General features: G+C 39.6%; 1 protein-coding gene across 1 annotated transcript in view; it reads right to left on the reverse strand.

The window, feature by feature from the left end:
- Nucleotides 1-6,944: 6,944 nt before the first annotated feature.
- LOC143114816 (dysbindin-like) overlaps nt 6,945-17,228 on the reverse strand; it is a 25,961-nt gene continuing 15,677 nt past the window's right edge. The window contains exons 3-5 of the mRNA XM_076276600.1: nt 16,327-16,476; nt 10,106-10,249; nt 6,945-9,483 (exon numbers count right to left, since the gene is read on the reverse strand). Coding sequence (XP_076132715.1) covers nt 9,200-9,483; nt 10,106-10,249; nt 16,327-16,476 — 578 coding nt within the window. The 3' untranslated portion in view covers nt 6,945-9,199. The remainder of the gene's footprint in view (nt 9,484-10,105; nt 10,250-16,326; nt 16,477-17,228) is intronic.

A 17,228-nucleotide genomic window follows, 5' to 3' on the forward strand; every position in this document is an offset into this window, starting at 1 on the left:
CTGTGCGTTCTGTTTTAAACCTAGTCTGTAATAGAACCTAACCTTGGGTCTCATGAGATGAAAAACATATGCAGCTGGCTTTACTGTTAACACTGACAACCTGAAGTTGAGTCAAACAAAAAGAGAGGTATTATTTCAAATACCATGCACTGTGCAAGATTAACCTGAAAACAAATGCATACATAATTCATAAGCCTAGTCATCATAGACACTCTCTGTTTCAAGGGGTTAATTATCCATCTTCACAGGTATCATATTGCCTGAGAAAGTCTGTTCCAATCTTCAGTCCTTGAAGAAAGCTAAACTGTTGAGACTTGATCTGATCGGACCTATATGCAAATTATATGACTCACATTCTCTTTCAGGCTATATTCTTTATAGAATTCTTTTAAAAACAGACTGAAAACATATTTATTTACCTCAGCTTTTGGTTAAAATTTAAGGTCTTTCCAAGCTGGTGTGGCGACTTTCATTTTTATTATTTTTATCAGAAACTTTTATTTCTATTACCATTTTAACTTTTTATTTTTATTTTATTTTACTATCAATGTGTTTTAAATGTCTATTTGATAATGTTTTTCTAAAAGCGCATTGAGTCTGTGTATGCCATATGAAATGTGCTATAAATAAACTTGAATTGAATTGAATTGAATTCATGCCTGGCACAAGCAAAGTTGGCCAAGGGGCCAGTGGTTTGAAAAAACACTGGTATCATTGAGAAAATGAGGGAGTATTTTGCAGCCATAACAACATGCTAACCAAAAGTGATAGCTAACATGCAAGTTTTTCAAGCAACTGCAATAAAGACACATGCAGACCAGATTTTTGCTCTTGGGCATTGTAGGCTACTGATCTACAATTCCCTCACACCAATTTCTAAAACTTTGTTTTTTTAGTGAGTTGTGTAAATGTGTAAATTACCCTTACCAAAAAAGGTATAGGCCTACTTAAAGTTAATTTTATCAAGTAAACTGAAGTGCAGTTGAAGTATAATTCCCAAGTTTACCTAAAGTAGTAAGTTTATTAGTATAAATGTACTTGTGGTACACTTGTACATGTACTATATTTATACTTCTTTGGACTAAATTGGCCCACTTTCAGTTTATAATAGTAAACTTGTAAGTACTGAGAACTATACTTTAAGCAAACTAGTAAATGTTCTATGTTCTAGTTTGAATAGTAGGCTTGAAGCTAATGTAATAGTGTTATTTGATGGGATTTTCCAGGATATTTTAGAGGAGGCTGAGCTTCCCAATCTAAGAGCAATCACCGACGGTTGGAATGAACACGCACAGCACCTCAGGTCACACTAGTTACTATACTATATTTATATTGGGGAGCAACTTGTAGGCCTAAGTGCTCGCTGCACACTTTCATCTTGCTTGCAGTTTTTTGAAAATGTTTCTTGTTTGGCTTGTTTTATCACACTGATCCCTTTATTACAGAGATCATTTAGTCTTTAGATTTTAGTTTTTGTCCTCAAAAGTCATATGTCGGTCAAGCATGACCGGATTTGGCTAGAACTGCATGCTATCTGTGGTGCTAGCATGATGGTGCTAGCATCCACAGTGCAATGAATGGTTATTAAATTTGTAATCATTTAAGCTGGATATTAATAACAATAACTGGCCACCCAGTGCCAATATCATTTGGACATTAGCAGTGATTAGCTAACTATGCTAGCTATCTAAAAGGCTGAAGGCGGGTGCTTATCCGAGCTTGTGAGGCTGGTGCTAAACAACAGTCAGCACAATGAAACTGTGACCCTTTTGTGTACTGGGCAGCCTCCCCATAGTTCCACACCCAACACTGCACCCTGATCTGAATCCTAAAGAAAAGGTGTGAGAAGATTTTGTTCTACACCTGAGAGTAGTAATTATTTTGTAGGCCTATCATATAGGGTGTAACCTATCCTTAAACTAGAATATGCAGAATAGAATACATTTGCAGCTTATTTTAACTTCATATAGGATGGCCATTTTTAGACTTTTCCCCCTCGAAATTGCACTGTACCTACTTCAGAGGCCACTGTTCCCACCTAGTTTGGCCTACCATTAAATGCTTGGTCTCTTCAGAAAGCTGAGACCTTGGGAACAATCAGAATAGCTGTGGGAAGTACTGGCACAGAGGTACAGAGGCTAGAATACTGTTTTATATTTCTGCCGGATAACAAGTACCTCTGAACTGACCACATTTCAGCCCTCTGGCTAATTCATTCCGCAAACTGCTGACTCACGAAATGTATTTTAGCAGGTTACAAAAGTGATTTCGTGATTCTGTTATGCATTTCGTCCACATAATGGAATTATCATGACACATAATTCATTCTGTAAACTGCTGACTAACGAAATGTATTGCAGCAGGTCACAAAACTGATTTTGTGATTCTGTTATGCATTTCGTCCACGTAATGAAATTATCCTGACACATAATTAATTCCGTAAACTGCTGATTCACGAAATGTATTGTAGCAGGTCACAAAACTGATTTTGTGATTCTGTTATGCATTTCGTCCACGTAGGCCTAATGAAATGACCGTGACACAATTAATTCCGTAAACTGCTGACTCACGAAATGTATTGCATCAGGTCACAAAACTGATTTCGTGATTCTGTTGTGCATTTTGTCCACGTAATGAAATTATCGTGACACATAATCAGTGACGCAAAAAGTGGGTATGTGCTATATGCGGCGCATAGGGGCGCAGCACCATGGGGGCGCCAAAGCGATGGTAAAATAAAATAAAATAATATATTTGGTATTTTCTATATGTAGCTACTGCTGTCCGTTTCTAAATCATTTCAACATTTTCTCAATGTTCTATAACATTTTAGAGGACTAACCTAGAGTAGGCGCCTATATCTCATAAGATTCCATCATAGAATTTTGACATAGAAAAGGGAGTCGGGGCGCCGTCAGCGCTGAGCGAGCAGATAGGCCTACGAGTAGTGAATTGCCGTCTATGGAAAAAGATGGATACAGCAACAACAACAAAAATGCAGTTGGCGGCTAAAAATTGAAAAAGAAAGAGGGAAAAGGAGATGGCATGTCAAGGAATGCAACAGCAGTTAAATAAGTGGACGGTGAAAGGCAACAGGTAGGATTTAAAGTGATGACGTATGTGCTTGGAGGCTTGCAAATATAAATGTTAACAGATTAACTAGCGTTTGTTAAGCATAATGCCGATTGAAACATAGCCTATTCCATTCAGATAGCTAGGTGGCTACCACGCTAGGTGGCTACATACTGCACTTTTAATAGCCAACTGCAAACAGAAATGTCACGCTAGCAGCAACTCATTACATGTTTCCATATCCTAACAATTAAGGCTCCTTGTAATAACTTAAAGGAACCGTATGTAAGAAAAATATTTCATTTAATCATAAAATGGCCCTGATATGTCACTAGACATTAAGAAATCATGTTCATTTCAAATACTTATATCACTGACAACAGTAGTCCGGCCAGGATATTGTCATTTAAAAAGTGAAGTTGCAGCCCTCAACTGATGTTGATGTTGTGTTTTGTCATGTCATGTTGTGTTTTGGCCTGATGCGCCACCCTCCACCTATCTACTAATCACGAAGTCAGTAGTGTTTCGCCATCAGGGTTGGCAACCTCGAGTCAGGGGGGAGGGGGAGGGGAGGGGATACACCGCTCTTCAGTATTTTGAAAGTGATTGCAGTACCAGTTTTGGCCACAATCTTACATATGGTGCCTTTAATATTGTGTTGTCAATGTGGTGCAAACAAACAAGGCTAGTAGGCCTATCAGCCTGTGAACAATAGCTGGCAAAAGGACGTTATGAGAACCGTTTAGACTCTCTTAAAGTGACAATGCACCATTTATCAATTCTTATCAAGTATAACATCAAGTTAAACATCAAATTGGCAGCATTTCTTTAAAAACATATTCAATACATACTAATGCACAGTAATAGTGTAAATTATTGGCCTTTTGTTTTGCTTTAGTTGTTTGTGTTTTTTTTTTTTTTTTTTTTTTTTGGGGGGGGGGGCTGGGGGCGCCAATATTGTTGTTGCATACCCCTCAAAAAATAGGTAGCTGCGCCCCTGCACATAATTCATTTCGTAAACTGCTGACTCACGAAATGTATTGTAGGTGATTCTATTATGCATTTCGTCCACAGAATGAAAGCTTATGTCACTGAATGCATTTCGTAAGTTGTTAAGTTACTATTGCGTGGACGGAATGCCTTCTGTAACACAACACAATACTTCTGTGGACGAAATTGAAATAGGATGCACAGAATGATGCGTGTAGTTGCATTCCGTATTTACGTAGACAGAATTACTTTTGACCAAACATTTCGTCTACGACAGTGAATACTGCATTCAGCATTATGTCCACGAAAGGAAAAGGCCACCAGTCAATTTCGTCCACGAAATGATGTGCTCTCTTCAGTGTTTCGTGGACACAATGCAAACCAATTTATGCATTCCGTGGACAAAAGGCGTTACGATGTAACATGGTTTCGTAATGAATATATGTATTTCGTCACACGAAAGTCATTCTGTCCACGAAATAAGGCATGTTACATACAAAAATGTGATATATGGCAATATATGTAAAGTACATATATTATGTATATGTCAATGTATGCCTCGCACATATAAGTCACATATATACACATACATGTCAAATATATTTCAAAATATAGCAAAATTGGCCGTTTTTATATATGTCATATATTTTTCCCAGATATACAAATATATTACAAATATATGTCAGTTGCATATATGTTAATATATGATAAGTTATGTATTTGTACGCATACTAGGAATACCAATATATTGCAAATATATGTCTATGGACATATATTTGCACTCATATAAGGTAAATATATTGCAAAATATATGTAATGTTCTGCTATGTCACATTTATAGAAATATGTCACAATATCACTGAAGCACTACTACTTTCACATGCATCTTTTATAAACACACACCTTGGCACAAGTAAGCTTAAACTAGATGTACCGCAGAGCGGTACAAAATATGACCGCCGCCCAGTCCAGCACATGTTTTCCACAAAAATAAGTCACGCTGAAAGGCATATATGATTCTAACTGTCTCACTGAATTGCATTATGCACACTCAATTCTCACTGGTATCTGCTAGACAACAAGTACCAAAACATGATTAGTTCATAGATTTCACATGTAATATACATTTTATACAACCCCACCCCCATCTTGCCTGTTCATAATTCTGAGAAATTCTTGAATTGTGTGCATGTACATGTTTATGTTTATGTGTGTGTGGGTGGGTGTGTGTGCGTGCATGTGCATGTGCTTGTGTGTTTGCCTGTTTATGTGCCTGTGTGTGTGCATGTGCATGCATGCGTATATGTCTACTGTGTGAGTATCTGTCATACGTAGGATTACTGTAAATGTTTGTGTGTGCGTGTGTATCTGTTTATGCACATGTGTGCATATGGAATGGGTTTACATGACCCCTGGAGGCAAACATATGCAAAACATTGGTCATCAGGCCCTACGGTTCTCAAGATATTCACAGAAAACTGTGTCTGCCCTACCCTCCTTTCGGGGGGTCCAGTCCAGCGGGGGGGCTACAGATCAAAACGAAAAGCGATGATTCCATGCTATCCATGTAGGGTTACATGCCCACCAAGTTTCGTGTACCCCGGTCTTTCAGTGTCCCGGGAATCCTTGTTGGTGTACGGTCACTAAATGTACACATAAATTATTTTATTGTAAGGCCCCCCATGAACGAAAATCCACGAAACTTGGCATGAATTCGGAGGGTGTCATAATGATCCTACACTTTTCTACACAACTACACAATTTCGTGCAGTTTTGACCATGTCAGCCAGAGATATTGTGATGAAAACACCTAATGTTTTGCTTTTTAATTTTTAACTAGGTGGCGCTATACATGAAATAAGTGGTAATGGGATAGGTTGACATGCCCCCTTGAGACCAACATACAAAAAAAGGTGGACCTCCTAGGCCCTACGGTTCTCGAGATATTCACAGAAAACTGTCTCCGGCCACCTACAGGCCAGTTGGTGTATAGTAACATAAATTCATTTATTGTGTGGCCCCCCATGAACAGAATTCCAAGAAACTTGGCGTGCATTCAGAGGGTGTCATAATGATCCTACACTTCCAATTTCGTGCGGTTTTGACTATGTTAGGTCACAGATACCTGCGATTACAACACCTCATTTTTACTTTTTTGTGTTTAACTAGGTGGCGCTATACATGAAATGAGTGGTTATAGAATGGGTTGACATGGCCCTTTGAGATCAACATACAAAAAAAAAATGGTCCTCCTAAACCCTACGGTTCTCGAGATATTCACAGAAAACTGTGTCTGCCCTACCCTCCTTTTGGGGGGTCCAGTCCAGCGGGGGGGCTACAGATCAAAACGGAAACAGGAGGTTCCATGCTATCCATGTGGGGTTACATGCCCACCAAGTTTCGTGTACCCCGGTCTTACAGTGTCCCGGGAATCCTTGACGGAAATTTGGACATGCGAAAAAAAAAAAAAAAAAAAAATCTGACTAAACCTATATGCGCGGCGGTCATAATAAGGGCTATGAGATGAAGAACATGTAGCCTAATGATCCATACATCAGAATACTTTGACAAGATTTGGGAAAGATTCTTGAAAGATTGGAGTCTTTTAACTAATGCCCCCCATTCAAGCTTTACTCAAAAGACTATCTTTCAAGAATCTTTCCCAAATCTTCAAAGTCTTCTGTTGTAAGGATGGCTATTATTATTTCATTAGAAACAATCCAAACAAGTTAGGCCCAGATCAGAACCATGTCTAATTTGATGTTTTGGAGGAGCTGCTTACCTGTAATCGATGGGAAATTATTTTTAATGAGGATTTCAGGTCACATACTAAAGTGGTCTCTCTTTCATACAAATGTGAATGATGAAGACAAGTGGACATATTGGATATGTATGGACATGTTTATTTCTTCATCCTGAAGATGGTAGGTGGGGAGGGAAACGTACAACTGTTTTTTTTTTTACACCGACACACCATACACGCAGTGTTCTTTTGGAAACACACACATACACACACACACGCAGTAACATTTACACAACTACACATCCACACGCACATACACTTACAAAGACATGGCAATACAAAAACAGTTTTTATAACAGAAGTTATAGGCTTAAACTCATGCCACACTATCCTTGCTGCAAAATCTGACCAAACCACTTTCCATGCCAATTTTTTTTTCATGATGTTGGAATGAGCCGTCTGCTTTATCAAGGCGACATGCTTCACTTCAAGCACTTATACGCTACAAAGGAAAGTACTCTTTCTGTGAAATGTTTACATAATGGCATGCATTCAAAAGTAAAGTTATTCAGACCCATGCTCATTAAATTGTCCCACACATATTACGTAGATACACGTAGATCACATAATACAGTAAAGAGAGCTGTCTTGAGAGTGTAAAGCAATTGTGTGTGAGGTTCTGTAAGCAATGGCTTTGAGTCCTGTACAGCATGTGTAATGATTCAATGCAAATTGAAGTAAATCAATGAGAAATCGATGAATCACAAACACTGAGGCTGAAAGGCCAAGAAAAATGAAAGAAGTAAAGGGTCATTCACACCAAGAACGTTAACTATAACGATAAATGAAAGTGACCCTGACAATATTGTTCTTCATGTTGTTAATAGCTGCTTCAGACATAGGTGTAAGTCTGCATGTTCTGTGGATGTCAAGCGGTTGGGCCGTATTCATATATCTATATCTATATATATATATATATATATATATTCATATATCTATTCGTATATCTGAACATCACCAGACATTTGGAACTCTCTTACACTACTCTCCATGTAAATGTCTGAACGAAGTGAAGAACATGCAGAGATTCTGTTCATGTGCGGGTTCAACCACGTTTAATCTGTTCAGCCACTGTTCATGTGCATCGGTGTCGTTCACACATAATGTACGCATATAAGCAGCATATTACCCAAAGGGTCGGACATCCGCTTGACAAAGAGCCGCATATATTGTGGATCAGCTAATGTTATAGTTCATGTGTGGACATTGTCATTCATATTAGCTAGAGCAATACTTATCATTATAGTTCTCATTCTTGGTGTGAACGGCCCTTAATACTTAAGCCATTTCAGCTCTTCCACGCAGTTTGCCACCCTCTAGCTGAGACAGTACCTGGTTTTCTGCCTCCCACCCCGCAGGCTCAAAGGACTGACACACTTTGTTCAGTTCCTCCTGAGCTCAGTTTCAGTGGTTGGCTTCTGATGAGAAAACTGCCAAACAGACAGCAACCCCTTCTTGCAAATGATCTTCCCCATCGCATGTGTCATGTCAACAGAGTTCCTGTTTAAGGTCAAATATGTCTCAGGAAACGAAAAGTATAGACTCCTCTCAGATAGACAAAATATTTTCATGTCATTTGGCAGTCAGCTGTCAGGATTTCTGTCTGTTTGTTTTGCTGTTACAACACTGGGATCTACTTGTGAGATGAATAATACATTTAACCACTAAATAATAAACCACTCATGGTAATTGATTAACCACACATAACTCTGCTTCTCTTCATGTATTTTTTTTTACTCTGGCCATAAAACGTTAATATGACACCTAATTAAGTAGGGGTGTAAAGGTACACGTATTCATACCGAACTGTTTAGTACAGGACGTTAGGTTCAATGCAGATGTGTACCGGATGCAGTCTTTACCAGCAATCAACAGGTTCTTTTGCCATTGAATTATGTTTAAAATTTGAGTTCCCACACAAACATATTAAATGGTGGACCATATGTCAGTTTAGCCAATTATTTTTTGTGAACTGTTACACCCATAATAAAGTGTTATTAAAAGAAAATTGCGAGAATAAAATATGCATGGCAGTTGAAGGGCATCATTGTTTCGACTTGTGAAATTTGCAATTACATAACAGTGGCATTTGAAAAGCTTGGCGCATGAGTAGACTGCTGTGTCCCACAGGGCTGCTATTGTGCCAGCCTAGAGAAGAAGGCATGGCATCTACCAGTTCTTTTGCGGTCGGCCTTGAAGTTTCTCTGAAGAGACTGGCAAGGGTACAACACTGTCTGTGGGAAAGAAAGGGGAGGAAGCTAACGAGGATCACACGTGACCTTCTCACACTCTGCTAACTGTAGTTGGATAACCGTCACACCTATTCAAAATCTCTCATTCCTCATTCTCCTCCTCCTCTTCCTCCTCCTTCCCTGATGACGTAGCGGAGAAGAGGAACGTGTCGACTTGCACCTCCTCCTCGTCCGATTGGATGACGGGTGTGTAATCCCCGCCCTCACTTGTGTCCTGGCTGTCTGGGTCAGCTGAGCCTGTGGACCCGGATGACCCTCGGTTCTTAGAACCGGGGCGTCGCCTGATGGATCCCTGAGGGCCCACTCCGTCCTTGTAAATCAGCTCATTCTCATCCTCATCGTCATCATCATCTTCATCGCACACGTCTGGCAAACAGAACAATGCATAAAGCATACACGACTTGAACTTATAAAGGGCTGCATTTATTACTATGAATGCTAGTGTATCAAATACATATTCAGTGTAAAAACTGTAATGTTAAACTATATGTAACTTTTCGAGAGATGAAACCTGTCATTACTGGGATCAGAGATGGAAAGTACAAATACTGCATTACTATACTGAAATAGAACTTTTTATTTTCACTCCCCATTTTAAGAGAAATATCTGGATTTTCTACTCCTTTCCTTCCTTTTGATACATATGGCATGATTGCATATGAGAGACAGATGCTACTCTAAGTAGTCCGTACACTGACTTTAGAACAGCTATCTGCTTGCGCGTCGTGCTAAATTACGGCCCTTAGCTGTTCTGAAATCAGTGTAACCTACGGCCTCTCAGGGCTTGTTGCTTAAACAGATCTGCCTGAATGGTATTCACAATGTGCTATGGTGGGTTGGCTATGTTGTGATTCAAGACATAACAATCTTGGCACATGCTACACAGCAATTAATAATAACCACAAAAAGTACCTTAGACATGACACAGGGGATAGCTATGTGAGCAGTTACTTTATCAGTCTCAAACACACCGCTTATTACACAATACCTGGTAGGGGTGAGGCCAGCGGGCCGGTGTCACTCCCAGAGTTGAGGAACACATCCAGGGCCTCGTGATCGGAGATATCCATCAGGTCCATCTGCTCCAGCAGGTCCACATTCACCTCCATTGATGAGATACTCCCCATAGGAGCTGCAGTTCACATATCACATGGCATACGCAGAATCATATTCTGTTCACTGCTGTCCAAAATAGTCACTTGTTACAAACTGGAAAATGGTATGCTAAATGGTTAAATAACTGAAAGAGAGTGGTGAGATGATATGAAGAAACCTGATTTACAGAGAATTGCCAGGAAAACACTGACTTGTCACAATAATCCTTCTTTGAGCCATCGCTCAAACGTTGTAGAATACTATGGAATTATAAAATACAGATTGAAAAAGGTGGATGTACTACAAAGTATTAACTGTAGCTAATGTCTTATGTCATGGAGGGGTTGTCATACATGCTTGTATGTGAGCATGTAAACAGTATTCAAAACAACTACACCCTAGACTAAGCTATGACACTTTTTAAACTAGATAAGTTAGTTTTTGCTCCTTTACTCACCCCATGCCACCTTCTATCCCTGCACAAAGGTCCTTCCTTCAAAGGTTTTTGAATATTTGCTACTTTGGCCACACTTTCTGAACCTATTTTTCTATACCAATGCAATGTTCATATGATGATTATACTTATGGTTGTAATTTGTTCAACCCTCAATGCCCCCCCCATCCCACCCCACCCCTCCCCACCCCTCCCCTCCATGTTGACACATGGCTATGACTTGATGTGTTCCAACCATTCACTTGAACCAGCTGATTGTAATTGGCACAAATTTTGCTTACTACTCATTGCTCTTTATTCTTATTTATATACAGTATGTCTGTGTGCAGGTATTGGTGCATATCTGGGTGCACATTTGCTTGTTTAACCTACTACATCCACATTGCTCTTTTAGCTCTTACTTGTTCTTTTATACTTTTTACAGTATAAAAGAATAAAGGACTAAACAAGGACGAAACCCTTAGCTGTTCTAAAATCAGTGTAACCTACGGCCTCTCGGGGCTTATTGCTTAAACAGATCTGACTGAATGGTATTCACAATGTGCTATGGGTGGTTGGCTAAGTTGTAGACAATCTTGGCGCAAGTTACACAGCAAATACCTTCAATAACCACAACAAATACCTTAGACATAACACATAGCTATGTGTTAGCTCTGCTTATTACGCAATAACTGGTAAGGGCGAGGAAGGAAATGTTCCAAAATGCTCATAATGTCCCCCACAATACTGCTCTTAAATATGTACAGCGGGGATAATAAGTAGGGGAGACCGGGGCTGGTTGGAACACTTTTCACTCTCGGTTATATTTCTCCGTCTTACAATGCGTTGAAATGGTCAAATTGTGATTAACTGAAAGCTTGGGATCTCAGCTACAAAATGTATACATTCAATGTCAACAAATGATCCCTTGTTTTGAGTTATACATGATTAAAGTGGTGTTGTGCACGTGTTCCAACCTGCCCCATGCACGGGGTTGGTTGGCACATGTAGTCGGGGTTGGTTGGAACACCTATGTTATAGTCCTTTGCAGTACTCCTTTTGCTTTTGTTTGAAGTGCTCATCTATATCACTACCTGTAGGGCTTTGCTGATTTCTTTTCTGTGTTTTTATTCAGTAGGGCCCACCGTCAAGACCAATTTGGTCCCTACCGATTTTTTTTTTACTTCAAATGTTTAAAAATGTCTGAAATGCTTCCAAATGTAAAACTATGTTCAGTAATTACAATAACAATGTTAAAATAAAGATTGATGATGTTTTTATGTGTAAAATACAAAGTTTATAGATTTGTCACAAAATAGCCAAAGAGAATGTATGTGCCAACCAACCCCAAAATCAGTGTGCCAACCTGCCCCGCCCACATTAGGTCAAACTTTTTTGCACCAATGCTGTTAGCCTGCTAATATCGGTCACCTCAGGTTTTTAAACTTCATTTTAAATTGTAGATGAGTCCCCTAGCAATCAATTATAATGAATATTTTTTATATATCCCTAACTATTACCCTTCTAGGATGTATTTAGTGGGAGGTGCATATTCTAAGTTTTGACACTACAAAATCAAAAAGTTGTTCTCACCTAAAGGGTTAATGACCTGGAGACCAGTTACATACGTGAGTTTACTCTACTCAATAAGGCCGTCAGTTTAGTGTTGGAATTTTGTTGCAGCTCCCTCTAGTAGCCTGGATATTAACAGTGTCTCAACCTGCCCTTGTTCCAACCAGCCCCGGTCTCCCCTATTGAACACGTCAATATTTTTTTCAGTAAGTATACTTCCAGTAGGGGTGTAACGGTTCATGTATTCGTATTGAACCGAAACGGTACGGGCGTCACGGTTCGGTGCATGAATTTACATGGAGAATACACGGTATAAAAATAAATAAAACTCGTGTGCGGATTAATTAATGTCATGCGCAATTACTGTTAAGTAGCGAGAGTTACGGGAGTTCTTTAGCAACACCTAACGCAATCTTTAGCCTCGCCTTAGCTCTGAAGCTCTGATTGGCGCCTATGTTTTTTTTGTCAGGTCGTCGGTCGAGTCCGTCAGTCATTAGCAGCACTAAGGTTAGACCCACAAGAGTTAGAGGATCCGCTGGTCTCTCCAAGATCGTACGTTTGAGAACTTCAGTTACAGTAACGTTAGTACAGGCGAAAGAGTGGTGGATAAGATGAAACTGTGTGTCGGCGTTGATCAGCAGTTGTTGGGTATGTGAGTGGAAAAAATGCTACACATATTCGAAGCCATCACCCAGATGATGTAGGCTACCAATCACTAAAAACGAGGGGGAAAAAAACTTAACCTGCGCTTCAGCAGCCTTTGGATACACATACAAATAGGGCCAAAACCTATGGCTTAAATTAAATGATTTCGTAATGACAGAAAGCTATGTAAATCGCGTGGTAATTACCTTTATGTTGGGGTAACTTGTAACTTCTCACATGAGGAGCTGGTAGTGTTAAGTGCATAGACAGCAAAATAAAGTGACAACGCTAACCAGGCTAATAAACAAACCATGCTACGGTGAGTTAAAGGGGTGGTTCAGGATTTTGGACATAAGACCTCATTTCCAAGTAAGCAAGTGTGATATTTATCAGTGGAGACCGTTTTCAACACGTTTCATCCAGTCCTTCTAATTGCAGAGTTCGCAGGTGCTAGGCTAGCGCAAGTCAACGGTATGTGCTAGCCTGCCACTAAAAACAGTCTTACCCACTCCACAGTACACCCGAGGCAAATAAATTATAACGCCAGACTATCGATGTAAATGTCTGTATTGATACTGTTATTTCTAACGTTATTCTATCCTTGCATTTCAACGATCGCATTACATTTTGAGAGACTAGTTTCTTACCACGACGGAATTATACTTGCTCCGGTTAGTAGTACTGCGCCGAAAAGTAAACAGTAAAGCGCACTCCAATGGGGATACTTAGTAGTAGCCTTGGTAATATCAGTCCGCTGCTGAGATGCAAAATGACTACTACCAACTTCAGGGACCAAAGTATAACTATTGCAACGCGATGCGAGGGTACTTGTATTTCTTACACTATTCTATCAACACAGACATTTACATCGATTGTCTGGAATTTGCCTCGGGTGTACTTTGTAGTGGGTAAGACTGTCTTTAGTGGCAGGCTAGCACATACCGTTGACTTGCGCTAGCCTAGCACCTGCGAACTCTGCAATTACAAGGACTGGATGAAACGTGTTGAAAACGGTCTCCACTGATAAATATCACACTTGCTTACTTGGAAATGAGGTCTTATGTCCAAAATCCTGAACCACCCCTTTAACGTCAAAGGGCAAAGTCACGTGACTTCTAGTTGTAGTCTGTTTATGGAATAAAAGGAGCAATTTCGTTTTTTTTTAAAAAGGCAAAATATTGTGATATTTTCACAGTTAGTAGGCTAGATTATTACTTTACACACAATACAAAAAAATATTGAGGCAAATTGTAGACCCTTCCATATACAACTAAACACAGATGTTGAAGGTCTTGCTTAAGTGGATTTTTAAAAATAATTTTTCTATGTAATTTGCACTTTCAGAAATAAGAGATGCTGTAGGCCTATTTTCAGTTTTATAGCTGATTGTCTTATTTTGTTTACAAGTTACAGATGGAGTCTGGGTACTTATTGTACTGTTTAGACTACATCTTACACACTTCAGGCTGTTCAGATAGCTCAGGGAAGAGACTGTATGACACTAGGTGGTACAGCCTGAGACATGTACAAAAAAAAAAATGCTTTCTGCATTTTTGTTTTGCTTTTCCCTCCATTGTACCGAACTCGTACCGAACCGTGATGTCCGAACCGAGGTATGAACCGAACCGTGACTTCTGTGTACCGTTACACCCCTAACTTCCAGTGAGACTATTCACATTAAATTTTCACCGGACATTAGTATTAATTTAGGTAATCCACACATATATAAAAATCCAAACATTAATGTCTAAAAGTGTTACAAGTTATGACAAGAAAAGTGGAATGGCACAGGGAAAAAGTATTGAGCACGCTAAGAAAAAGCAGTACATAAAGGCAAGGAATGGCCAAGAACAAACTGGAATCTATAAGTAGTTAGAGAAATAATCTCTCCTATCTGTGTAAATTGATATAATCTGGGTTAGTACATACTGGTGGGCTTTAAAAAGTTTTTTTGTTACCAAGGTGTCACACAAGAAACATTTCATGATGGGTAAAAGCAAAGAGCTCTCCCAAGACCTTTGCAACCTTATTGTTGCAAAATATATCAATGGAACTGGTTACATATGCACATCAAAACTTCAGAAGCATCCAGCAAGCAGTATTGGAGCCATTATCTGCAAGTGGAAGGAACATTACTGCATCATCAACTGGCCATGCACAGGATCTCCTTGCAAGATTTCTGACCAGGAAGTCAGAAGGATAGACAGAAGAGTAGCCCAAGAACCAAGGACCACTCAGAGAAAGCTCCAGAAAGACTTGGTACAATTGTTACAGAGAAAATCATAGGTAATGTACTCCACCGCCATGGCCTCTATGCACGCTCATCCCGCATGACTCTATTGCTGAAGAAAAACATGTCAAAGCTCGTTGAAAGTTTGCTACACAACATTTGGACAATCCTATGAAATACTGAGAGAATGTATTCTGGTCAGGCGAGAGCAAAATTGAACTTTTTCGGATGTCATACTACACACCATATTTGGAGGAGAAATGGCATTGTGCATCACCCTAAAAATACCCTACCACCAGTGAGGTTTGGAGGTGGTGGCATCATCTTATAGTACTGGCAGACTTCATACAGTTGAAGGAATGATGAATAGAGTCATTTTGTTCCGGGAGAATCTTGCCATCCACCAGGACAATGAGGATGAGACATGGCTAGACCTTCCAGCAGGACAATGATCCAAACCATTCAGCAAAGAAAACTCTCAATTGGTTTCAGAGAAAGGAAATCAAGGCCCTGACTTTAATCCAATTGAACAGTTTTGGAAGTTGACTAAAGATCAGGATTCACAAGAGGAACCCCTGGAATATTCAATATTAAAGGACTATCAGTTTAAAAGAATGGGCCAAAATCACACCAGAATACTGTAACTGATTAGTTTCGTCATACAGGAAATGCCTTGAAGCTCTTATTACGAATAAAGGATTTTCCCCAAAGTATTTAAGAAATTTCAGCAGCCGTGTTCAATACTTTTTTCCTGTGTCATTCCACTTTATTACACATAACTCTACCTACGGACTTTAATGTTTGGATCTTTTTATATGGGATATGAGTTAATACTAATGTCTGGTGAAAATTTCATGCAAATAGCCTCATTGGAAGTATACTTACTGAAAAAAATGTTGACGTGTTCAATACTTATTTTCCCCGCTGTATGTATGTGTTGAATCTGTTTGAAGATTCTATTTCTTGTGTCTTCACTGTATGCATCACTCATATATTTCGTTGGACAACTGTGTAGTGACAATAAAGGCACTCTAATCTAAATATGGTGTGTGTGTGTGTGAGTCTGTGTGTGTGTGAATACAAATTACAAAATGTTTTATATTTGAAATGTATTTTAAATACATGAATTATAAATACTGCCCATCCCTGTGTGTATGTGTGTGTGTGTGTGTGTCTGCACTCTTCAGACATTCGCTATCAGCATTGGTTCTGTTGAAGATGGATTGAAACTGACGTTTCTTGTTGTCGATCTGGAGGTGCGATGTGGACAGGTAGACGTCTACGTCGTGCTGGAGGACCTCCTCAAAGAAGCGCTGTCTCTCCCTCATCTTCAGCTGCTGGCCCGCATCCATGTCCAGAACCCTCTGGGCATGCTCCATCTCCGCTGTACACCAGAGAAATGCAGGTCAGTGGACAGACAAGTGATTGGGCCATTATTATGCCTGTATTCATGGGTTTCATCAGATCCCTTTCCACAGGTGTATTAATCAAGCACCATGCAGTCTGCATTGATAATTAAGGTGCTTGATTTTATACACCTGTGGAAAGGGACCTGATGAAACCCATGAACTAGATGTACCGCAGAGCGGTACAAAATATGACCGCCGCCCAGTCCAGCACATTTTTTCCACAAAAAGAAATCACGCTGAAAGGCCTATATGATTCTAACTATCTCACTAAATTGCATTATCCACACTCAATTCTCACTGGTATCTGCTAGACAACAAGTCCCAAAACATGATTAGTTCATAGATTTCACATGTAAAATTCATTTTATACAACCCCACCTTCATCTTGCCTGTTCATAATTCTGAGAAATTCTTGATTGTTTGTGTTATGTTTATGTTATGTGTGTGGGTGTGTGTGTGTGTGAGTGTGTGTGTGTGTGTGTGTGCGTGCTTGTGTGTGTGCCTGCGTATGTGCCTGTGCATGGAAGCGTACATATGTCTACTGTGTGAGTATATGTCATACGTATGATTACTGTGAATGTGTGTGTGTGCGTGTGTATCTGTTTGTGCACATGTGTGCACATGAAATGGGTTAACATGACCCCTGGAGGCAAATATACGGAAACAAAATGGTCATCCTAGGCCCTACAGTTCTCAAGATATTCACAGAGAACTGTGTCTGGCCTAC

Source organism: Alosa pseudoharengus, unplaced genomic scaffold, assembly GCF_046254945.1.
Source record: "Alosa pseudoharengus isolate Yale_2024_CS ecotype anadromous, Long Island Sound unplaced genomic scaffold, YU_APseudo_1.1 YU_APseudo_1.1_scf_9, whole genome shotgun sequence".
NCBI lineage: Eukaryota > Metazoa > Chordata > Actinopteri > Clupeiformes > Clupeidae > Alosa > Alosa pseudoharengus.